At 36.4% G+C, this 19,474-nt stretch overlaps 2 protein-coding genes and 1 pseudogene across 3 annotated transcripts; 2 read left to right on the top strand and 1 right to left on the bottom strand.

Moving 5' to 3' along the window:
- Positions 1–9,916: 9,916 nt before the first annotated feature.
- LOC122022990 (probable RNA-binding protein ARP1) lies at positions 9,917–11,769 on the top strand. The gene is made up of 4 exons (XM_042581095.1): positions 9,917–10,171; positions 10,262–10,388; positions 11,392–11,474; positions 11,749–11,769. The coding sequence occupies exons 1-4, from the start codon at positions 9,956–9,958 to the stop codon at positions 11,767–11,769; spliced, it is 447 nt and encodes a 148-aa protein (XP_042437029.1). The 5' UTR covers positions 9,917–9,955.
- Positions 11,770–12,167: 398 nt separating this feature from the next.
- LOC122022546 (cell division control protein 45 homolog) lies at positions 12,168–15,413 on the bottom strand. 2 transcript variants are annotated; one of them, XR_006123009.1, is made up of 3 exons: positions 15,275–15,413; positions 12,796–15,095; positions 12,168–12,491 (listed from the first exon to the last, which is right to left on the bottom strand). XR_006123009.1 is itself a non-coding variant. In XM_042580577.1 (2 exons), exon 2 carries the CDS (start codon positions 14,992–14,994, stop codon positions 13,216–13,218), a length of 1,779 nt encoding a protein of 592 aa, XP_042436511.1. In that variant the 5' UTR covers positions 14,995–15,095; positions 15,275–15,413; the 3' UTR covers positions 12,754–13,215. The 2 variants fall into 2 exon arrangements, 1 of the variants encoding a protein (XP_042436511.1); XM_042580577.1 differs by lacking the exon at positions 12,168–12,491 and having other exon boundaries at positions 12,754–15,095.
- A 1,697-nt stretch (positions 15,414–17,110) lies between these two features.
- Positions 17,111–17,285, top strand: LOC122025915 (annotated as a pseudogene).
- Positions 17,286–19,474: the final 2,189 nt, after the last annotated feature.

The following is a 19,474-nucleotide window of genomic DNA, read 5'->3' as shown; positions in this document are numbered from 1 at the left end:
GATCAAGATTCTTTTCTTTTTGTCATCGGTAACACTGTTTTATAGTTCTTGTACTTGCAATTTGTAACCATTTTGAACTATTAGTGGATTACCCAATGAAAGCACTCGATGAGTGTAGGCCTTGGAGTAGGAGTCGTCGAAGGCTCCAAACCAAGTAAAAATCTGGTCGTGTTAGCATTGCTTCTTATTCTTCCGTTGTGTATCTAATTTTAATCGAATTTTCGATGATCGCTATTCACCCCCCCCCCCCCTCCCCTCTAGCGTTCTTTCCGATCCTACAACTAGTGCAATTTTTCTTGGGTCAAAGTTGACCAGGTTGACTAAGCATGAGCTGGCTCAAGCTTGAGTCTTAATGTTTGAGTTTTGATGTTTAACAATATATGGAAATTACAGGTGCAATTGCCTATAAGGAGATTAATGGTCAAAGTTAGACAAGAAGTCAAGTAGGTCAATGTTGACTTGATACTTAACTAGGAAGTCCTAACTGGAGGTTAGAGAAGGGCAAGTCCAACGGAAAGGTTGGTAGAAGATGAAAATCTAAGTGGATCACTGTTGACCGAACACTTTGTGTGGAAAGTCCCGATGAGTGAAGTCGGACAATGAGAAAGTCCTAGTTACTGAAGCCAAGCAGTTTAGAAAATCCTAGTGAGTGAAGCTAGGTGAAGAGAAATCCTAGTGAGTGAAGTCAGGTGGAAAAAATCCTAGTGAGTGAAACTAGGCAGTGGGAAAAGTCCTAGTAAGTGAAGGCAGATGAAAAGCCCTAGTGAGTGAATATAGGCAGAGGGAAATCCTGGTGAATGAAGCCAGGTGGTGAAAAGCTGTAACGGCCCGCCTCCTACTGACTAAGCTGTAAGGTCGGGGGTTACATTGTGCTAAACTGAACTATAAGGTGCAGAAAGCTGTACTAATTAAAAACTCACTCTGCTAATGACTAGTAAAATCTATAACTTGTGTTCAAAATACCTTGTCATTGTTGTACAAACACTAAAGAATGGGATCTAAACTTTCCATATGGTCAAGAGACTGAAATCGGATGTTCCCAGCCGAAATCAGGCTTCTCCAATCGATTGAGGTCGGAACTCAATCGATTGGAGCATATCGATCGATCCACTGATCGATTCAACGTGCTACTGTACACGGGAGAACTTTCTGAATCGATCGGCCGATCGATCCAGTCTGACCAATCGATCCAATGATTGATTCAACAGCTCTCTGTTCGCGGGAATTACTTTCCGATCGATCGGCTGATCGATCCATGGTCAATCGATCAGCTGATCGATTCATTAACTCACTATACGCGGAAGTCGCGTCCCAATCGATCGACTGATCGATTGAGGGCTCCTCAATCGACCAGCTGATCGACTCAATAGCGTTCTGTACGCGGGGATTTCTTCCAATCGATCGGCTGATCGATTGAGGACTCCTCAATCAATCGACTGATCGATCGGGTTCTGATTTTTCAGAAATTCCACCTGAATTCATACAGAACTTTCAGAAAACTCACTAAAAGCTTAAACAGTACTACTAGGCATAACATCACTCACATTTTACTATCTATTATCAAGACAATTAGCAATCTAAGCATAATATAGTGCCTACCTTCACAATCCATGATACTTAACATCCTAAAAGTACAGAAAGGTAACAAGATTAGAAATACTAAGTCTTTAGATAGGCTAATCCCCAAGAGTCTTTATTCCAAGTTCCTTCCCACCCACACATCTTGTCGCATTGCCCTCCAACCTCCGCTAATCCATCTTCCCTTTACCTTTATCTGCAGTATAAGGAAAATGAAACTATAAGCTTGGGAGCTTAGTAAGAACCATCTACCTTATAAAACATGCATTCGAAGAAATCATGCTTTCAAAGGATGCTATTTGAAATACATGCTGGTAATCATGCTGAAAGTGCTAAAACATGGCATATGGACATACAAGACATGGCAATCAAAGACTGAACATAAAGCTATTTATTATATCCATAAGAAAACTAAACTGAAGCTGAGCTGTAGTCACATATCTGGTTTGTGAAGTTTGAAAACTATTTTCATAAATAGATAAAAATACTAATCATGCTGCTGATGGGTCCGGCAAGTGTACTTGCTATGAGTGCATCCCTAATAGACCCGAGGTAGCTAGTCCCGAATCTAGTAGGGTTTACTAGGTTATCTAAACCTAGGGACGACTATGGGAGCCCAACCCAAGGACAACTGAGAGTCCAGTACAGTGCCACTGATAAAGTAAAATATTGATTCATAAGCTAATTTATCTTATCTTGCTCTTACTAGGTTATCTGAACCTAGAGCTAGGTTATCTGAACCTAGAGGCGACTATGGGAGCCCACCCATTGGACCGTAGTCACATATAAACTGGAGCAAGACTAAACATACTATTTAAAATTCTTCTATGGCATTTAACTGAACTATTAAAATGCCTACTGTAGCCTTTAACTGTACTAGTCATTTTATCGAGCACTTGATGTGCTCTAACTCTCCTAAAAATAATAATCATGCATATGGCTGCACCAAAAGCATAAAAAAAATACACGATTAACTACTTATACTGCAAGTGAGGGGTTACTTACATCCTGCGCTAGATTTCTTACGATTCTGATCGCTAGGTTTCCGGAGAAGAAGATCTCTTCGGCGATCTTCTTACGTCTACGTGTTCTTCTCGCGGAGAGGAGCGTCCTCATATCGGAGACGTCGTCGGAAGGTGCTCCAATGACCCTAGGGATGGAACCCTAGGTTTTCTTGGGCTTGTGCGCCGAGAGGATGAGGAAGAGGGAGGTTCGGCGGTGAGGGTTTGAGGGAGAAGAGAAGTTGTCGATCAAAATAATAAACTCCCACTTAAATCCCCTATTTATATTAAGTGATTAATACAACCCAACTCAACCATAAATATAATTTCTCTCCTCTTCTTTCAGCACACCTCTGCTGGGGCCCCTTGGTTACTAAAGTCGCTCTATAAGTCATAGGGTCCAATAGGTCTCGGGTTCAATTCCCGCTTAGGCTATTTTATGTTTTTACTTTAATTTTGCTACTTCTGCTACTCCAAAAATTCTATAAAAATATTCTAAAATTCCAGAAAAATAATAGAATATTTCTAAAATTGATTTGAGAATTTTCGGGCGTTACAAAAGCCCTGGTAAGTGAAGTTGAGCATGTAGAAATCTAGGTGGGTCAAGAATTACCAGACATCTAGTGTTTAGTAATCCAACTGGGTCAAGATTGACCAGACATTTGGTACGAGGAGGAAAGTTCAAGTGACTCAAAGGATTGATCGGACACTTGGTGATGAAATCTCAGCAGGTCAAGGTTAACCAGATGTTAGGCATGTGAAAGTCTCAACAGGTCACTGTTGATCAGATGTTGAGATTGAGAACCCCAGACTTGAGTTAAGTAAGTTTGGGTTGGTCAATCGATCATGTGATCGATTGAACCAAGTCCCAATCAATCAACTGATCGATTGGGCAGTGTTTTTGATGTGAGGAGCTTAATCGATTAGCCAATCTATTGAGAGGAAATCATGAGAGCACGGTGTGCTCCTTAATCGATCAGCCGATCGATTAGGCTACTCCAATCGATCGATTGATTGATCGGGTCTGGGTTTCTCGTGATGACGTGAGGCAACTGGAATTGATTGGTCAATCAATTATGGAGTCTTCTATGAGAGCACAAAAGGCTTCTGATTGATTAGTCAATCAATCCAACTTCCCAATCGATCAATTGATCAATTGGGTTTCAACCATTGCGCAAGTTGAGAAGTTAGGACCGTTGGGATTGATCAGATCTGGCATGTCAATTGATTGGGAGGATTGCTAATCGATTGGGAACCCTAAAAGTGTAGAGATAAATCCATTGGCGAGTTTAAACGTCGCATCTGTTCTCCGCAACTACTCACCAAGCTCACAGATCCTCACCGCTAGTTCTTGGAAGTTTAGGGTTGAAGTGTTGCTACACTTCCAAGTTTACAAGATGCATTCAAGCAACAAGAGATCAAGCAAGAAGATGTTTTGAATTGTATTCTTACATTTACTTCTTGTTTAGAGTTGTATTCTTGTTCTTGTGTTGTACAAGGTTTCTCCACCTCCAGATTGTTCTATGAAGGAGTGTATTTCTTAGTGGATAGTGTGCTTATGTGTGGATCCTTGGATTAATCACCTCTTCTTAAGGTGGATACCAAGTAAATCCTTGTGTTAACATTGGAGGAGTTCGCTTTGAGTTTTTTGCTACAAATCATCTTCAAGGAAGTGAGACGAAATATTCACCCTCCCCCCCCCCTCCCTCTAGCTCAGAAGTGTCCCAACATCTTGCCTCTTGATCCAACCGACCTACTAGGATTTCCTGTCCCTCAGTCCAACTGACTTACTAGGTCTTCGTTGTCTAGCCACAACTAGTATTTCTCTATCTAGTATCTAGTCGTCTTAATCCAAAAATGGGAGCTTCCACTTCCTTCATTAGAGGTTAATATTCCACCCATATGGGTCGATTGGACCATAGTTATTGTGCGCAGTCGGTGGTTAGTTCTTCTGGCAGCCTGGGCTCTGATACTATTTGTTATAACCAAAAGAATTTTAGATATCTCTACAATAATATGATATTGTCCACTTTAGGCCTATGCCCTCGTGGTTTTATTTTTGGGCTCTATCCAAAATGTCTCATACCAATGGAGATATTTTTTCCTTATAAATTCATGATCCTTTCCATGTGTTTTCAATGTGGAACTTTGTTTATAATCATTGTAACCCAACATTCTTAACTAACAATCATGAATGTTTACCCAGCATTAACATGTCTTCAGCTGATACCATCATCATCTACAGTGATAAGAACTCATAGAATGACTTGCGTTCCTTCCAAAAGAAACCATGGAGTCACCAAATGATCAGGTACTTGTTATGCATCTTTATTCATCCTTTATGGTAGAACAAAAGCTATTGATGTTAGCAAAATAGCATACAGCAGACTAGCAGAATCAAACACGATCTAATCGAGTCCCTAGGCACGGCCATGTTCCCTATTATTCCATTGCAAAGGAGCCTTCTCCATACTCTATTGACAGCAGAGAAGCTAATGATGCATCAGAGAAGCTTGGCATTATCATTGGTCCACTAGTTACACCACCTAGTATGAAGAAGATTGCAAATTCGAAGTGGATAGTGTACTATCTTGGGTTTTCCCACAAACATCGAGGAACTTTTATTCTAACATATGTTCGGCATGCACATCCACATCAGGAGCTTATTGAGTTATATCCTAAGGAATTCAAGTTATGAGGCAAGGAAGTTAGTCCCTTTGAAGCTCAATAAAATTCTGTGCTTACACTGCAGCTGGAAAGTTATCGTGGGTTTGCTGGTTTTGACCAACTAAAACCCTTGCGGTTGTTGTTACCAACATTGTCGTCATTCTTTGAAAGCAAGATATTTCATGTGGATGATGAACACACACATGTACAAAGTTATACAACTTTGTATTCAACAAGTAATGTTTCACCTCATCTTCTTCAGTTTGCTATCTGAATTACTGTCAAGACTGTGCAGCAGTTTAATATGACTTTAAAAAGATTTTGTTCAGTATTCTCAGCAATTACCACAGGTTCAGTGATAGACACAAGATCCCATAGAAGTTCATAGTCGAGAGGGCTAGGAACTCTATTAATTACTCTAAAAACTACTGCTGAAACTACTGATGATGCAACCAAGGACGGTAACATCTTTGATAGATTGGGTTTGAGCAAACAAATGAATGATCAGATTGGAACGGAAGCTCTAAGTTGTTTGAGAAGAGCTTTCTTATGCTTCAATCCTTCTAAACAAGATTCCTTTCTATACTTGAGTATTGATCTAGGTATTGAAACAAAGTTGGAGTCACGAACAAGCCTATTGAGTTATTCGGAGATGGTATTTCGGATTTAGAAATTTCTCTACAGATCTTTTTCATGCTCACGGTACAGTAATAAGGCCCCCAACACTTTTATGGTTTCTGCTGAAAATAGTGTGCTTTGTACAATTATACTTTTGATTGTTGTTTGGAGTCAACTTGAAAATGTATTTGTTTTCAACGGTGATATAACTGTGTAGAATATTTTTGATCAGGTTACGGTGATAATAGAGTTTCTTATGGTTGGTTGCATAATCGAAAGGCATTCCTTAGTTTAGAAAAGGGCTCACTTCATTATGTTATCAATGGATATACTTAAAGCACAACCTTTTCAGTGTATTTATGGGATTGTCGTCCTCCCTTAGCAATATAAATGGATTGTATCATTTTTTTGGATCAATTATAAAGCACGTAAGTCCTTATGCTGTGGGTCGGATATACCCACCCTAAACTCGAGGATGAGTTCTCTTCAACTCTAAGCGACTGATGCAAAAGGAGATCCAAACAAGACAAGGCATGACAACAAGGCTTAATCGAACCCAAAATGCTTGGTCATGTGGGAAAACATGACATGGGCTCAGGGAGATTTGGATCTGCATCTTTGGGGTTTACTTAATTGGTTATCTATTTTTATTAAGTTTTGTTAATTTTCCCTTAATTATAGATAGCCTTGTCCTTAACCCTAGCCAACCCTTTAAACAGACTTTTTCTGTTTAAGTCCCTTAATCTTAGGGGAGCAAATTCTCATTGGTTAATTTCCCATTTAGTATTTTTTTTTTATTGGTTAATTTGTCCTTAATCTTAGGGAACTAAGTTTCGTTGGTTAATTTTCTGTTTAAATTTTTTTGAGTATTTTGAGTGCTATATAAACTTATGCTTTTAAGACAAATTATTTTAATATTGAATCAATTGGTTTCGTTTATACCACATTATGGTTACATCTCTTTTCCTTTGCATTCTTGATTTCATAATAAGTTTAAGCCTAATTTTGATTATTACTTGTTTTTTGTATTACTTCTCTCTTGTTTTCATATTAATACCTTTGCAACTTTACACCCCAAAATAATATACATATTATACTCGGTGTCACGGACCCTGCAACGCATTCCTTATAGGGAATAATTTAGCACTAGTACAATAATTTAATAGATTCATTTATTGAATATTTATCATAATTTAACACTGATTGAAAACCTAATATAATTTTTCTCTTCTATTCGAGTTTGAAATCGGCCATAATTGATTTTATGACAGAATTTAAAAATTAAATTGATTATTTTAAAATTTATTTTATAAAGATATCTATCCTATTAATTGATTATTTTAAAATTTATTTTAAATTAAATTGATTATTACTTTTTTTTTGTATTACTTCTATGTTGTTTTCTTATTAATACCTCTGTAACTTTACTTCCCAAAATAATATACATATTCTACTCGGCGTCACGGACCCTGCAACACATTTTTTATAGGGAACAACTTAGCACTAGTATAATAATTTAATAGATTCATTTATTGAATATATCTGAATTTGGAATCGGCCATAATTGATTTTATGACGGAATTTAAAAATTAAATTGATTATTTTAAAATCTATTTATAAAGATATCTATCCTATTATGTTTTTCCTACCCTTTTTAAAAATATAATAGCATGTTTTTTTGACAGTCTTTTAAAGTTTAAAAGGAAATTTTATAAAATAATAATTACAGTGACTGTATTCTATTTTGTATGAAGCAGGCACTTGAATAAAAGATAAAAAAATCATAAAAATAAAAATATTAAGGTAAATTGTAAACATAAGAAAATGAGCAAAACAAAAAAAAAATATTGAGGAGAAAACTGAATTTTACATATGACAAAAAATTTGAGAGATACATAGGATTGTCCTGGGCGCCTCTTGCTACTGGTATTCAAAGATTAGAATCGTCAAATTAACACCATCTATCTTGACACACTGCTCTTTAACTACTAGCATCAGCACCAAATGGAGCTGATTTTGAAAATCAATATAGTTTCAACAAATCAGTATCATTTGGTGCTGATTTGTAAGTACCAAGATGGATAGTACTAGTTTACTAGTACCAGCAATAAGATGGTATTAATTTGTAGAAATTAACATCACCTTAATATTAATTTATAAAAATCAATATTAAAATGGATGATATTAGTTTGATATCAATATTATCTTTCATACCATGAAAAGAACGTGAAGAGAGTTATTATATACAGATGAAAAATATTAAAATAAATAAATTTTCACCATGTTAAATCGTCCACATTATATGTCACCTCCAATTACTAGGGATGCCTCCCATACAATGAGACAACCACGCGTCGCACACGTGCATCTCCAAACTATATAGATCGAGGATTTAGATCCAATGTTGTTTACCAGTTTATGTAACCGAGAAAAAGGAATAAAAGAATCGTCCTTTAGATTCTCTTCCAGCTTATTGTACTTCCTCATCTCCCATAGATCGTTTTGCTTGTTTTAATTTTTTATATATATAAATATATAGAGAGAGAGAGGCTTGTTGCTTGTTTCCATAACATGAGAAACTGCCCTTCATTATTTACTAATTTTTTTGCTTGGTTTATCTAATCATTTATTATGTAAATCCTGTAGCCAAAAATGTATTTTTTTTTCCAACTTAATTTTCAAGATTAACTGCTTTAAAAAAAAATGTTCAATAATTTTGAAAGCATACTATTCATGAATCATGACAATGTATTTAACTGTCATAAAAAACAGTATAAAAGAAAATCAATGCAATGATCCACACCAATAGGAACAATTAAGAGAATCATAATTTAAGATTGACTTCAAATATGGCTTTAAAGGAGCTAAGTTTTATAGTGTTTAATTTTATTTGATAAAATAATCAAGTTAAAATAAGTTGAATTTAAAATAAATTAAATGGTTAAAATAAATTTTTTTATAAGTTGAGATGTTATCAAATTTTCAATTCAAATTTATTTGATTATTTAAAAATTTTATCTTTTTAAGCTAACTTGATTAATTATTGAACTTCATAATATAAATTTGTTTATTAACTTTAAAAAAATATTTATTTATCATGTTAATAAAAATTTATTGATGAATATAATTCATAAATTTTATTTATAAATTTTATTCATTAACAGTTCACCAACTCTATTTATGAATATTAAAATTGAATAGGTATATGTTAAAATTTATTCATTTAGTTTAATAAATTATTAATATTTACTCATTTGATCGACAAAAATTCATCAAAGGATATACTTAAAGTTACAAAATTTTCAAAAAAAAACACACCTAATTTTTAGATTTCTCAAATGACATATTTGTTTCCCTTTTTACCCCTTCTCAACCATTGTGGTATTATTATATTCAAAGAACATCACTATAATATTAGATTTGAAAGAATAATACTGTATTTTAAAAATCAACATTATATTTTGAAAACTAGCATCATAGTGGTGTTTATTTTAAAATTTATGTAACCCCAAAATGATAATAATTTTTTAAAACCAATATCACAATGATAGTATTCTAAATCCAATACCATATTGGTCTTATTTTTTAAATGCATACAACAATAATTTATAGAATGGATAAAATAAATAAATGTGACTTTTAAAAATTTCACAACTTGCAATGCATTTGATTCACTACTATTTAATTGATCTCGTATGAATTATATAACCTCCCACCATCTAATTTGACGGTTAACTATAAATTCATATTATAATTTATTTTTCTTTATATAATAAATTAATATTATAATTTATCTTTCTTTATATAATGGATGAAAACACTGAAAAATGTAATCAGACAATAGTATGAATTACACAAATATAAATAAATTCTTATTGGATTGCCCTGCTCAATATTGTGTTCTGAATTTCCATATCTATTATATTAAAAAAAAAAAACTCATACTGTGAGTAGACGACAGGAAGGACAAAGTGGGAGATATGTGATGCAGTGCAGCTGTCATCTTCCTCCTCTTCTCTTACCTCTCAATCGCAATCTTGACTTTCATCTCACATTTCTGATACATCTATGAGCACGTAGAACCTGCGTGCATGCCGATGGCTTCGCCGCCGCTGCCGACGATGTCAGGAGGCCCGCATTACCGGTCGCGGTTCGGAGACACGACGTGGACCAAGGTCTTCGTCGGCGGCTTGGCATGGGAGACGCCCAGCGAGGAGCTCCGCCGCCACTTCGAGCAGTTCGGCGACATCCTCGAGGCCGTCGTCATCACCGACAAGGCCACCGGCCGATCCAAAGGCTACGGTTTCGTATGACCCGACTACCTCTCCACCTCCCATTCTTTAATGATTCCTCTTTCTTCGTTTTTCCTCATCGCCTCCGATGGGTCGATGAAGCAGGTAACGTTTCACGACGCGGAGGCTGCACGGCGGGCGGTGGTCAATCCGAATCCAGTGATCGACGGCCGGCGAGCGAACTGCAGCATCGCCGCTTTGGCAGTGCCCAGAAACCCCCGAAGAGAACAAGGTGTGCTCTTGATCTCAATATTGATGAGGAAATAGGGGATTTTTGTTAGATCAGATCAAATTACGAGGTCAGAATTATGTTTAAGGATCAACTAACAAAATCTAGATTACACATAAATTAAGTAACACCTAAATATAGGATTTTTGCTTGAACCACTTGTGGTGCTTGACCATCTGCTCATCTGTACTTTCCAAATTTATTTGATGGTTGATAGAAAATTTCCATAGAACCAAGCTGATCAACTTCATGTGGATGGAAGGATAAAAATACCTAGACATCTAAGCTACTTATCTTTGGACCACTTATCTATAAACAAGCTAGTTAAATTTTATGGTAGTCTAAACTTACGTAATAACTAAATCAAATCAAGCTAAGTCTAAAATAAATCAAATAGTTGAAATGATGATTTAAACTTGTCTTGATTTCTTTTTTACTAACTTGAGTTTCATTCATTTAAATATTATCAAACTCTATTTGATTGTTAATATTTTTATAAGTTTAATTATAAAACTTAATAATATAAATTTATTTTCATTTTATATATATATATATATATATATATATATATATATATATATATATATATATATGTTGATTATGTTGATACAAATTTTATTAATAAATATGTTTCATAAATTTTATTCGTCACAATCCTTATTTAAGGACATTAACGAGTTAAACAAAATATATTCAAACTTATTCAATTAATTTAACAAAATATTCAAACTTATTCATTAAATTAATTTTATGTGCAGTGAATAAACATAAACAAACTGTTGAACATCAAACTTATGAACATTTAGTTCATTTATAATCCTATCTAAATATTTCTAGAGCTAAGTAATTTACTCTAAATTTAAAATAATGACCTAGAAATGATCAATTTAAATATTTCCCAAGTTGAATATAGTATAACTACATAAATTTTAAATTAAAAATAAATCAATTTTAATCTTCTCCAAGTCGAATAGAGTAATTTGCTGTCTTGCTCTGTTTTGTGTAGGGAGGATTCAGAGGCTGGGCCAAGAGGGGAGCATGCAACAGGGGGCGGGACCAGGGACGGCCTATGGCAGAGTGCCAGCTCAGGTGGGACCTCAAGGAATCCACTCTACACCATATGGGTGAGTCCCACGCTCGAGCACTCAGAGTGGGGCCCTTGCCCAGAGCATTCCTCCAGCCACAATGTCCCCGGCTCATCAATGCCCTCTGCCAAAAATCTAACTCCTCTCTGTTTGTTCCAGGTGTAATCAATGGCTGACCACATTGATGCACTTCTGAAACATTATTCTCAAAAATAGAAAATAATAATAACAATAATAATTGTATCTCAAATTCTTAAGGAACAATTGTTTCATTGCAGGTTTATGGCTTACCCTTCTGAGTATGGATACCAACAAGTTAGTGCCTCCTCTCTTTGCTCTCTTCTATATCTTCTAAATCTTTTAGGTGCTCACAAAAAAACCACTTTCCATACAATTTCAGGAACATGTAGCTAGCTAACTAATGATGATTCTTGTTTATAAACGTACCTTACAGGCTGCTGCAGTGTACAGCCCTCAAATGGGGTCTTATTACTATCAGCAAATATATGGACCAACAAGCTCATCAGCAAGTGTTGGCCCTCCACCAATGGGGTACCCTATACAGATGCATTCTACAAGGGTAGGTTTTTCTTCTCTAGGAGCTTTCATGCAGTACCCTAGATCCCACATGGAAGGGGCTCACTTGCATTCCTCTTCTGACCATTACTGCCCTTTCCAACTCCAAGCCCCATTTCAAGCAAGACAACAGCTCAATCCAACACTAGGTAACTCTACTAATTTCATTGCTTAATTTCCAAACAAAACTTACATTTCATGAAAGACAATTAGAAACAAGCATTCTTGGAGAATTACATGGAGAGGTCTATACCTGAGTTGTTTTTCTACTATTTTATCATAAATACCTATTGGTATATTGACGGCACTCTCCTTTCAGATTCACAAGCTCCTCAGGAAAACGAGAATAACCGAGAAGATTGAAGGTGGCAAGTAATTTAACATCTTTGAAGCAAAGCATGATTTGTACTCATCGACCAACTTCATTGACCACAGAGAAAATAAGCTGCAAAAAAGCTCAGCGGTTTGACTAAATTTACTGATGAAACCTACTGAGGACTCCCCTATATGATGAGCAGTAATTGATGCTGAATTCTTCTCAGATTTATTTCTTTATTCTCATTATTATTCATATAAGACATCATGTTCAGTGCATTTCATTCTATCGAATATTAAAAAAGTTTTGACTAGGTAGGATTAACTAAGTTGTTTGAGGAAATAACATTCAAAGTAATCTCAATATGAAAAATTGCAGCAAGTACTAAGACTAATATTGAAGAACAGATATATTGTTGAGGCAGATATCTGACCTTGAAAATGTAAATGAAATTGATTCTGGGAAAAGAGAAACTGATACAAGGTAATAATATGTGGGGCTTCCTTGTGCTTCACTGTTATGTTCAGGCGTGATAAGTTTGAAATAATCTTCTTGGTGAATCAAAAGTAAGCTGGACCTTTCTCGAGTGAACATTAAGAGCAAAGGATCCATCGATATGTTAGCTACTATCACAGATCAAACAAAATAAATTGGATAGCCCCTTGACAAATTTTGCTACTTGTTTCTTCTCCATCGGTCAGGTGAAACCACAAACACAAATTAGTACATATCCAGCACTCTGACAAGATCAGAATTATCTACTATCCAACATTCAACAATTTGAGAAAACTACCCATTCCTGAAGTCTACTTAGAAAAGATTTCCATATCAGTGTGCCACTAATAACAATACGTCAAAGCTTCTCAGTTAATCTTGTCATAAACAAATGCAGAATCCCTGTATCCAAAAGTATCCAAGAAGAATCAAACAAATCATGAGAAATTTCAGCACCAATTTCAAGAGCTGATGTCCTGAACGCAAATCCAAACGAGTTGCCTTGAATGGCTCCAAGACGGGGTTTGCCATGGATGCCAACAATCAAAACCTTATTGGTTTCTTTTGCAGCGCATGCACAGACTAGTGGTTTCACCTTTGCCCCTCTTTCCTTCAGTGCATCCATCAAGAAATAGCAGAACTTGGTAAGTGCCTGGGGATGGCCTAACCTATGAGTGTCAACTTGATCATCAAGCCTCAACCAGCGAAATTTTCTTCCGCTTCTAATAACCCCACTTTTGGTAATTGCACAGCTTCCTTGCCTGAGAATAGCCCTCTGTACTTCAATTGCACTCTGCATTCCCTTTCTGAGTTGATCAATGTTTTTGAGTGACAATGCAGATAAAGCATCCCCAAAGTAATCAGAAGATGAGGAATCTTTTTCCACTGTACATGACTCAAGCAATGCTGTGACTCCATACACAACATCAGCAGCTGAAACCTTTTTGCAATAGCCATGCACTATCAAGAAGCTACGGTAGTAGAAATCAGTTAGCCCATACTCTGGCAAAAAACTGTCAAACTCTTCTTTCATCTTTAGTTTCACTTCATTGCTCATATATTGAAACTTCTTTTGACAATCAACGATGGGGAACCCCATTCTGGCTAACAATAGCTTCAACTTTTTCAAACCATTGTCACTCCAAGTCTTAAGTTTGGTTGCTATATAGGAAGAGCACAACATTGAATCAAACAGATTCCATTCCCGCAAAAGCATGAGTCTTGGTTCATCTTCATAGACTATTCGAAAACTCTCAGGAGTCTGTATCTTCGTACCATCTTTGAGTGTAACTGAGGTTACAGCATCCATATTTTCTGAGCTGTTTATATGTTGCTCGAGTTCCATAACTCCAGCTTGATACCGCTCATTGGTTAGCCTTTCATGTACAAATTGATCTGTGAGTGAAACACAAGCCAACCACAATAGCCCATTTGTGTTCTTTCTCAGTGAATGTGCTAATTCAAACATCAAGCAACCTGATGGCCTTCCATGAAAAGTACCCAACTTGTAATACTCTGACTTGAGCTTCGTATAGAGCCTAACTGGATCAGACTCTGGATCTTGTGAGACTTTACGGCGCTTCCTGCTCCCTCCTTCGACCTCCACATCATTGTCACTAGCACTATCCTCGTCACTATCAGAGTTCATATCAATTTCATCATCACTATTCAGATCAGATGCGTTGGCCAGTGCTGAAACATCAAATTCATAAGCCAGATCAGCCTGAAGTTCATCTTCCTGACTATAAAGAACAACAACCTGCTCGTTTTGCTCATTAAGGTTGTGAAGGTGGATCGGGCGGTGGCTATCAATGACAAAAACATGAACTTCGGGCCCAAGGTTCAACAGCCTACGGAGGTCCCGGTGGCAGCCCCAATTAATGAGAAGCAATGTGAAGTGCTGATCTAACAACCTTAGGTTGCGAGTGACTATTTCATCAACTTCATTAAACGAAGTGACAGGGTATACTGAGTAAAGAATTGAATCAGATGAGAGGACATGGGTTACAATCTTCAGGGCACAGAGGGAGTCCACATCAGAAGCCGACGGGAAAATAAGCAGAGGGGAAGACGAGGATGCCAAGGCAGCATCACGAAGCCGGGCATAGAAAGGCTCAACTTTAGACTCCCTCACCATGGATCGTCAATTAGTATTTTTGTCCCAATTTTTCACATGCTAAGATGTAAAATCATCCTCCATGCTTCCCTTCTCCAAAGAATTTTCGTTCGTGCAGAAATCTTCAGACCATAACCAGCACCCAGAAGAAAAAAAATCAGTTGTAGCATAAAACAAATTGAGATCAATCTATCAAGCCATCAAAAATGCAGTAGATATCACAATCAAGCGAGACAAAAATCAAAACTGTCAACCAGAATCGTCGGAGAAAATAACAAATGGGAGATATTTAATACCTTACCGTAGTTTAAGATCAGTGAGATCGGAGGATCAGGGGCGTCGGAAGGCCTTCGCCGGTGGACAGGAAGCTGCGTCGAAAGTTGGGGAGGGAAGCAGGTCGCAACGGGAGAAGGCGAAGGGGGAAAAGGAAGGGATTTTGACAAGGCGCGGGAATTGGGCGAAAAAAAAGGGTCATATTTTGCTGCGTCGGCGGGAACGGATCGAATTTTTAATCTTTCGGATTCAAAATGCAGTCCTGATCCAAAACTACATAAATTAACAAGGTTGCAGTGCCGCCGAGTTTTTTAAAAAATTTCATAACCCTAAAAACTTATAAAAAAGCGGTTTCAAAATAACAGCAGCCCGGTGCACACGTTCTCACCAACTCTGGATTTTTTAAGAAATAGTATCTTATATTTTACAAAAGATTATTTTCATGTTTTAAATTTGTTTATGCCGAAGCTTCCCTTCAAAAACTGACTTCAAAATAAAGAAATAGTATCTTATATTTTACAAAAGATTATTTTCATGTTTTAAATTTGTTTATGCCGAAGCTTCCCTTCAAAAACTGACTTCAAAATAAACTAAAAAAAATCTAAACCCCTAATTACAACAACAATCAATCAATCAATCCTTTATCATACTAATTTTGAAATTGTTACAGTAGCTTGCTGCTAGAGTTTTCAAGTGTTTGTCTTACATTGCACTACTGCATAAGGTCGACATAAGAAGATCTGAAACTTTGAGATGGAAGAAGTTGGAAGATTTACCATTATTACGCAAACACAAGAAGATCTGGATCTGCTTGTAGAAGTACAGGCTCAGAGGGTTCTGTAGCAACAGCAAGTCAATACTGATGTACTCTTCTGCCACCATAACCCCGCTGCCTCTACTATGATGCATCATCGGGAGAGACGAATTCTAGAGGAAGATCCAGCCCGAGTTCCTCCTGCACCTCTCTCCCCCATCCCCGAGAGCGTTATTTCATACACCACTCGGACAAATGGAGCCCGAAAACTCTCATCAAGGATCTTCTGAAGAGATGTTTACTCGCAATAAACGCAAAGGGAAGGCCCTGGTAAGTGATAGCTCGCCGAAGAAAACCATTACCCCATTCTCCCAACGAATATTGGAAGATTCGTTTCCAAAACGGTATCAGAATATGAATATCGGAGAGTATTCAAACACAACTGATCCAGAAGATCATCTTCTCAAATTTGAAAATGCAATTCTACTACAACCACTAACTGATGGTGTGAAGTGTCGGATATTCCTTACAACCCTTGGTGGAGCTGCTCAAAAGTGGTTCAAGCGGCTACCAAATAATTCCATTCATCGCTTCAAAGATTTTTGTAAGGTATTCTTCCATCACTTTTCTTGTAATCGGCGATATCATAAGACTCCTTGGAGTCTCTTTTTTATTAAGCAAGGATCCAAGGAAACGTTGTGAGCCTACAACAAAGGATTCAATTAGGTGACCATAGATATTCCTACAGCCATCACAGAAACCTTGGTGAGTGTCTTTTCACAGGGGCTTACCAATAATGATTTCTTTCAAGATCTGGTTAGGAGACCTCCGAAGGACTTCAATTTGCTGCTGGATCGAGCCACTGAATTCATCAATGTCGAAGAAACACAAGTGGCTTAAAGAAAAGAGGTCCCTCCGCCTGTTCATGCTCTTGTGGTTGAAAAATTAGCACCACTAGCCCCCCCCCCCCAAAGGGACCGCGAACAGGTCCTCGATATCACTATCAGGAGACACGCCCTCAAGTTGTGCAGTATGTGGGAGTTCCTCACAGAATCCCACGAAAATTTATAAAATTTTTTATAAACAACTTGGACAGCAAGGTTAGAAAACATATCTTTCTCGATCTTTTGACTAAGATCAAATGTAGTATCTATTCTTATTAGCTTAATATCTAGCATAAAAAATTAATTTTTTTATGAGAGAGAATTCGTTACAGTAGTTTACTGCTGGAGTTTTCAAGCATCGGTCTTACGTTACATTACTGCATAAGTCTGACACACCCTTACCATATTCAATTTATGAACCTAAGTATTAATTACGTGTATTTATATATTATATTATACATGTAATACGTGTGCAAGATGACTAGTATATATATAAAATTCTAAACCATCATAGAATAAAAATCAGAAGTCATCTAAATATATGTAAAAAGAAAGATCAACAAAGTTTTACAATGACAACAAGATTGCATCTGCAAAGTTATATGATTTTCTTATCGGACAATTTTTCATGTGAGACCATTACACTGTTCTTTATGCCATTGTTTCTCAAGAAAAACATGTAATCTCATAGACAAAATGCAATAAAAAACTAACGACAATTTACCAAAGGGCGTATGTAGAGATTTAAATTTACTAAAAGGCGTACGCTACTTGAGTATTTACCAAAGAACGTACTTTTTAAAATGTATTTCCTATGTTACCCTTATGACAATTTAACTTTTTCTACCGTTTTCTTTTCTTCACTATATTTCTCTCTTTCTTCTCTTTTTTTTTATGGGCAGACCATATGAATAACATTAGTCAAATTTTTAACAACATTTTAATATATTTGAAGAAGCAAAAATAAATAATGAATAACATATTTGAACTCCTTGCAATTTCAGAAATCTATTGGAACTAAAATGAGTGTAATCGGAGCTCTTTAGGTCGATCAGTGAGTTTCGATCAAACCCACTGATGGACCTAGAGAGCTCCGATTGAACCCATTTCAATTCCTATGGATTTCTGATGTTGCAAGGAGTTCAAAAATGGTGTTCATTATTTATTTCGGTTTTTCATAGATGTTAACATGAAAAATCAAATAATCGGCAAAAACACCCACGTTGGGCCTGATATGATTTTATATCTGGCCAACGTGGATCTGATATCATTCCATATCAAGCCCAATGTGAGGTTTTTTTGCCGATTCTTTGATTTTGTATGTTAACATCTATGAAAAGCCGAAATAAATAATGGACATCATATTTGAACTCCTTGCAACATCAGAAATCTATAGGAACTTAAATGGATTCAATCAGAGTTCTCTAGGTCCATCAGTGTGTTTTGACCGAACTCCACTAATGGACCTAGGCAGCTCCGATTGTATCCATTTAAGTTCCTATGGATTTCTGATGTTGCAAGGAGTTCAAATATGGTATTCATTATTTATTTCGACTTTTCATAGATGTTAACATGCAAAAATAAAGAATCAACAAAAAGCTCCACGTTGAGCCTGATATGGACATATATATATATATTTGCAGGAGTTGGAGGAAAAAAATATAAAAATAAAATATCAAGAATCCTAATATTTTCATTAACAAGTAGATGATAGCAATATGATGAAATGTTAGAGCCATAGACAATAATCATTGTGTAAAACAAACATTTTTCACATCAAGACTTGGCTATAGAAACAAGTGTCTTGAACTGAAGGTCAAATAAACACCAAAGAATTTCATAAGCCACACATTAGGAGTAAGTATTTAGTACATGAAACATTTTTGTAGTGCCAACCCATGATATGCTGGCAAAGAGGCCAATGTCTAATGACTAGGTTAGTGGTGTTGATGAAAATTGGGCCTGATATGGAATCATATCAGGCCCACGTTGGGTCTAATATGATTCCATATCAAGCTCACGTTGGGCCTGATATGATTCCATATCAGGCCCAACGTGGAGCTTTTTGTTGATTCTTTATTTTTGCATGTTAATATTTATGAAAAGTCGAAATAAATAATGAACATCATATTTGAATTCCTTGCAATATCAGAAATCCATAGGAACTAAAATGGGTGCAATCGAAGCTCCCTAGGTCCATCAATGGGTTTCGGTCAAAACCCACTGATAGACCTAGAGAGCTCCGATTGAACTCATTTCAGTTCCTATGGATTTATGATATTTCAAGAAGTTCAAATATGGTGTCCATTATTTATTTCAACTTTTCATAGATGTTAATATGTAAAATCAAAAAATCGGTAAAAAAACCTCATGTTGGGCCTGATATTGACTCATATCAGGCCCAACGTGGGCCTGATACAAAGCCAATATTCTTCCATCACATATTCCTCTAAATTTCTTTACCTAATTCAATAATTCCATGAGGATACGCTGAACTTCCCTGTCAGCTTCAGTTTGTGCATCAAAGCGTGCAGTAGCAATAACATCAACCTCATCAATAAATATGATTGCCGGTGCATTTTCTTTAGCA

Source organism: Zingiber officinale, chromosome 9B, assembly GCF_018446385.1.
Source record: "Zingiber officinale cultivar Zhangliang chromosome 9B, Zo_v1.1, whole genome shotgun sequence".
Classification (NCBI taxonomy): Eukaryota; Viridiplantae; Streptophyta; class Magnoliopsida; order Zingiberales; family Zingiberaceae; genus Zingiber; species Zingiber officinale.
The sequence above is the reverse complement of the archived record's forward strand: the minus strand, read 5'-3'. Positions and strand labels throughout refer to the sequence as shown.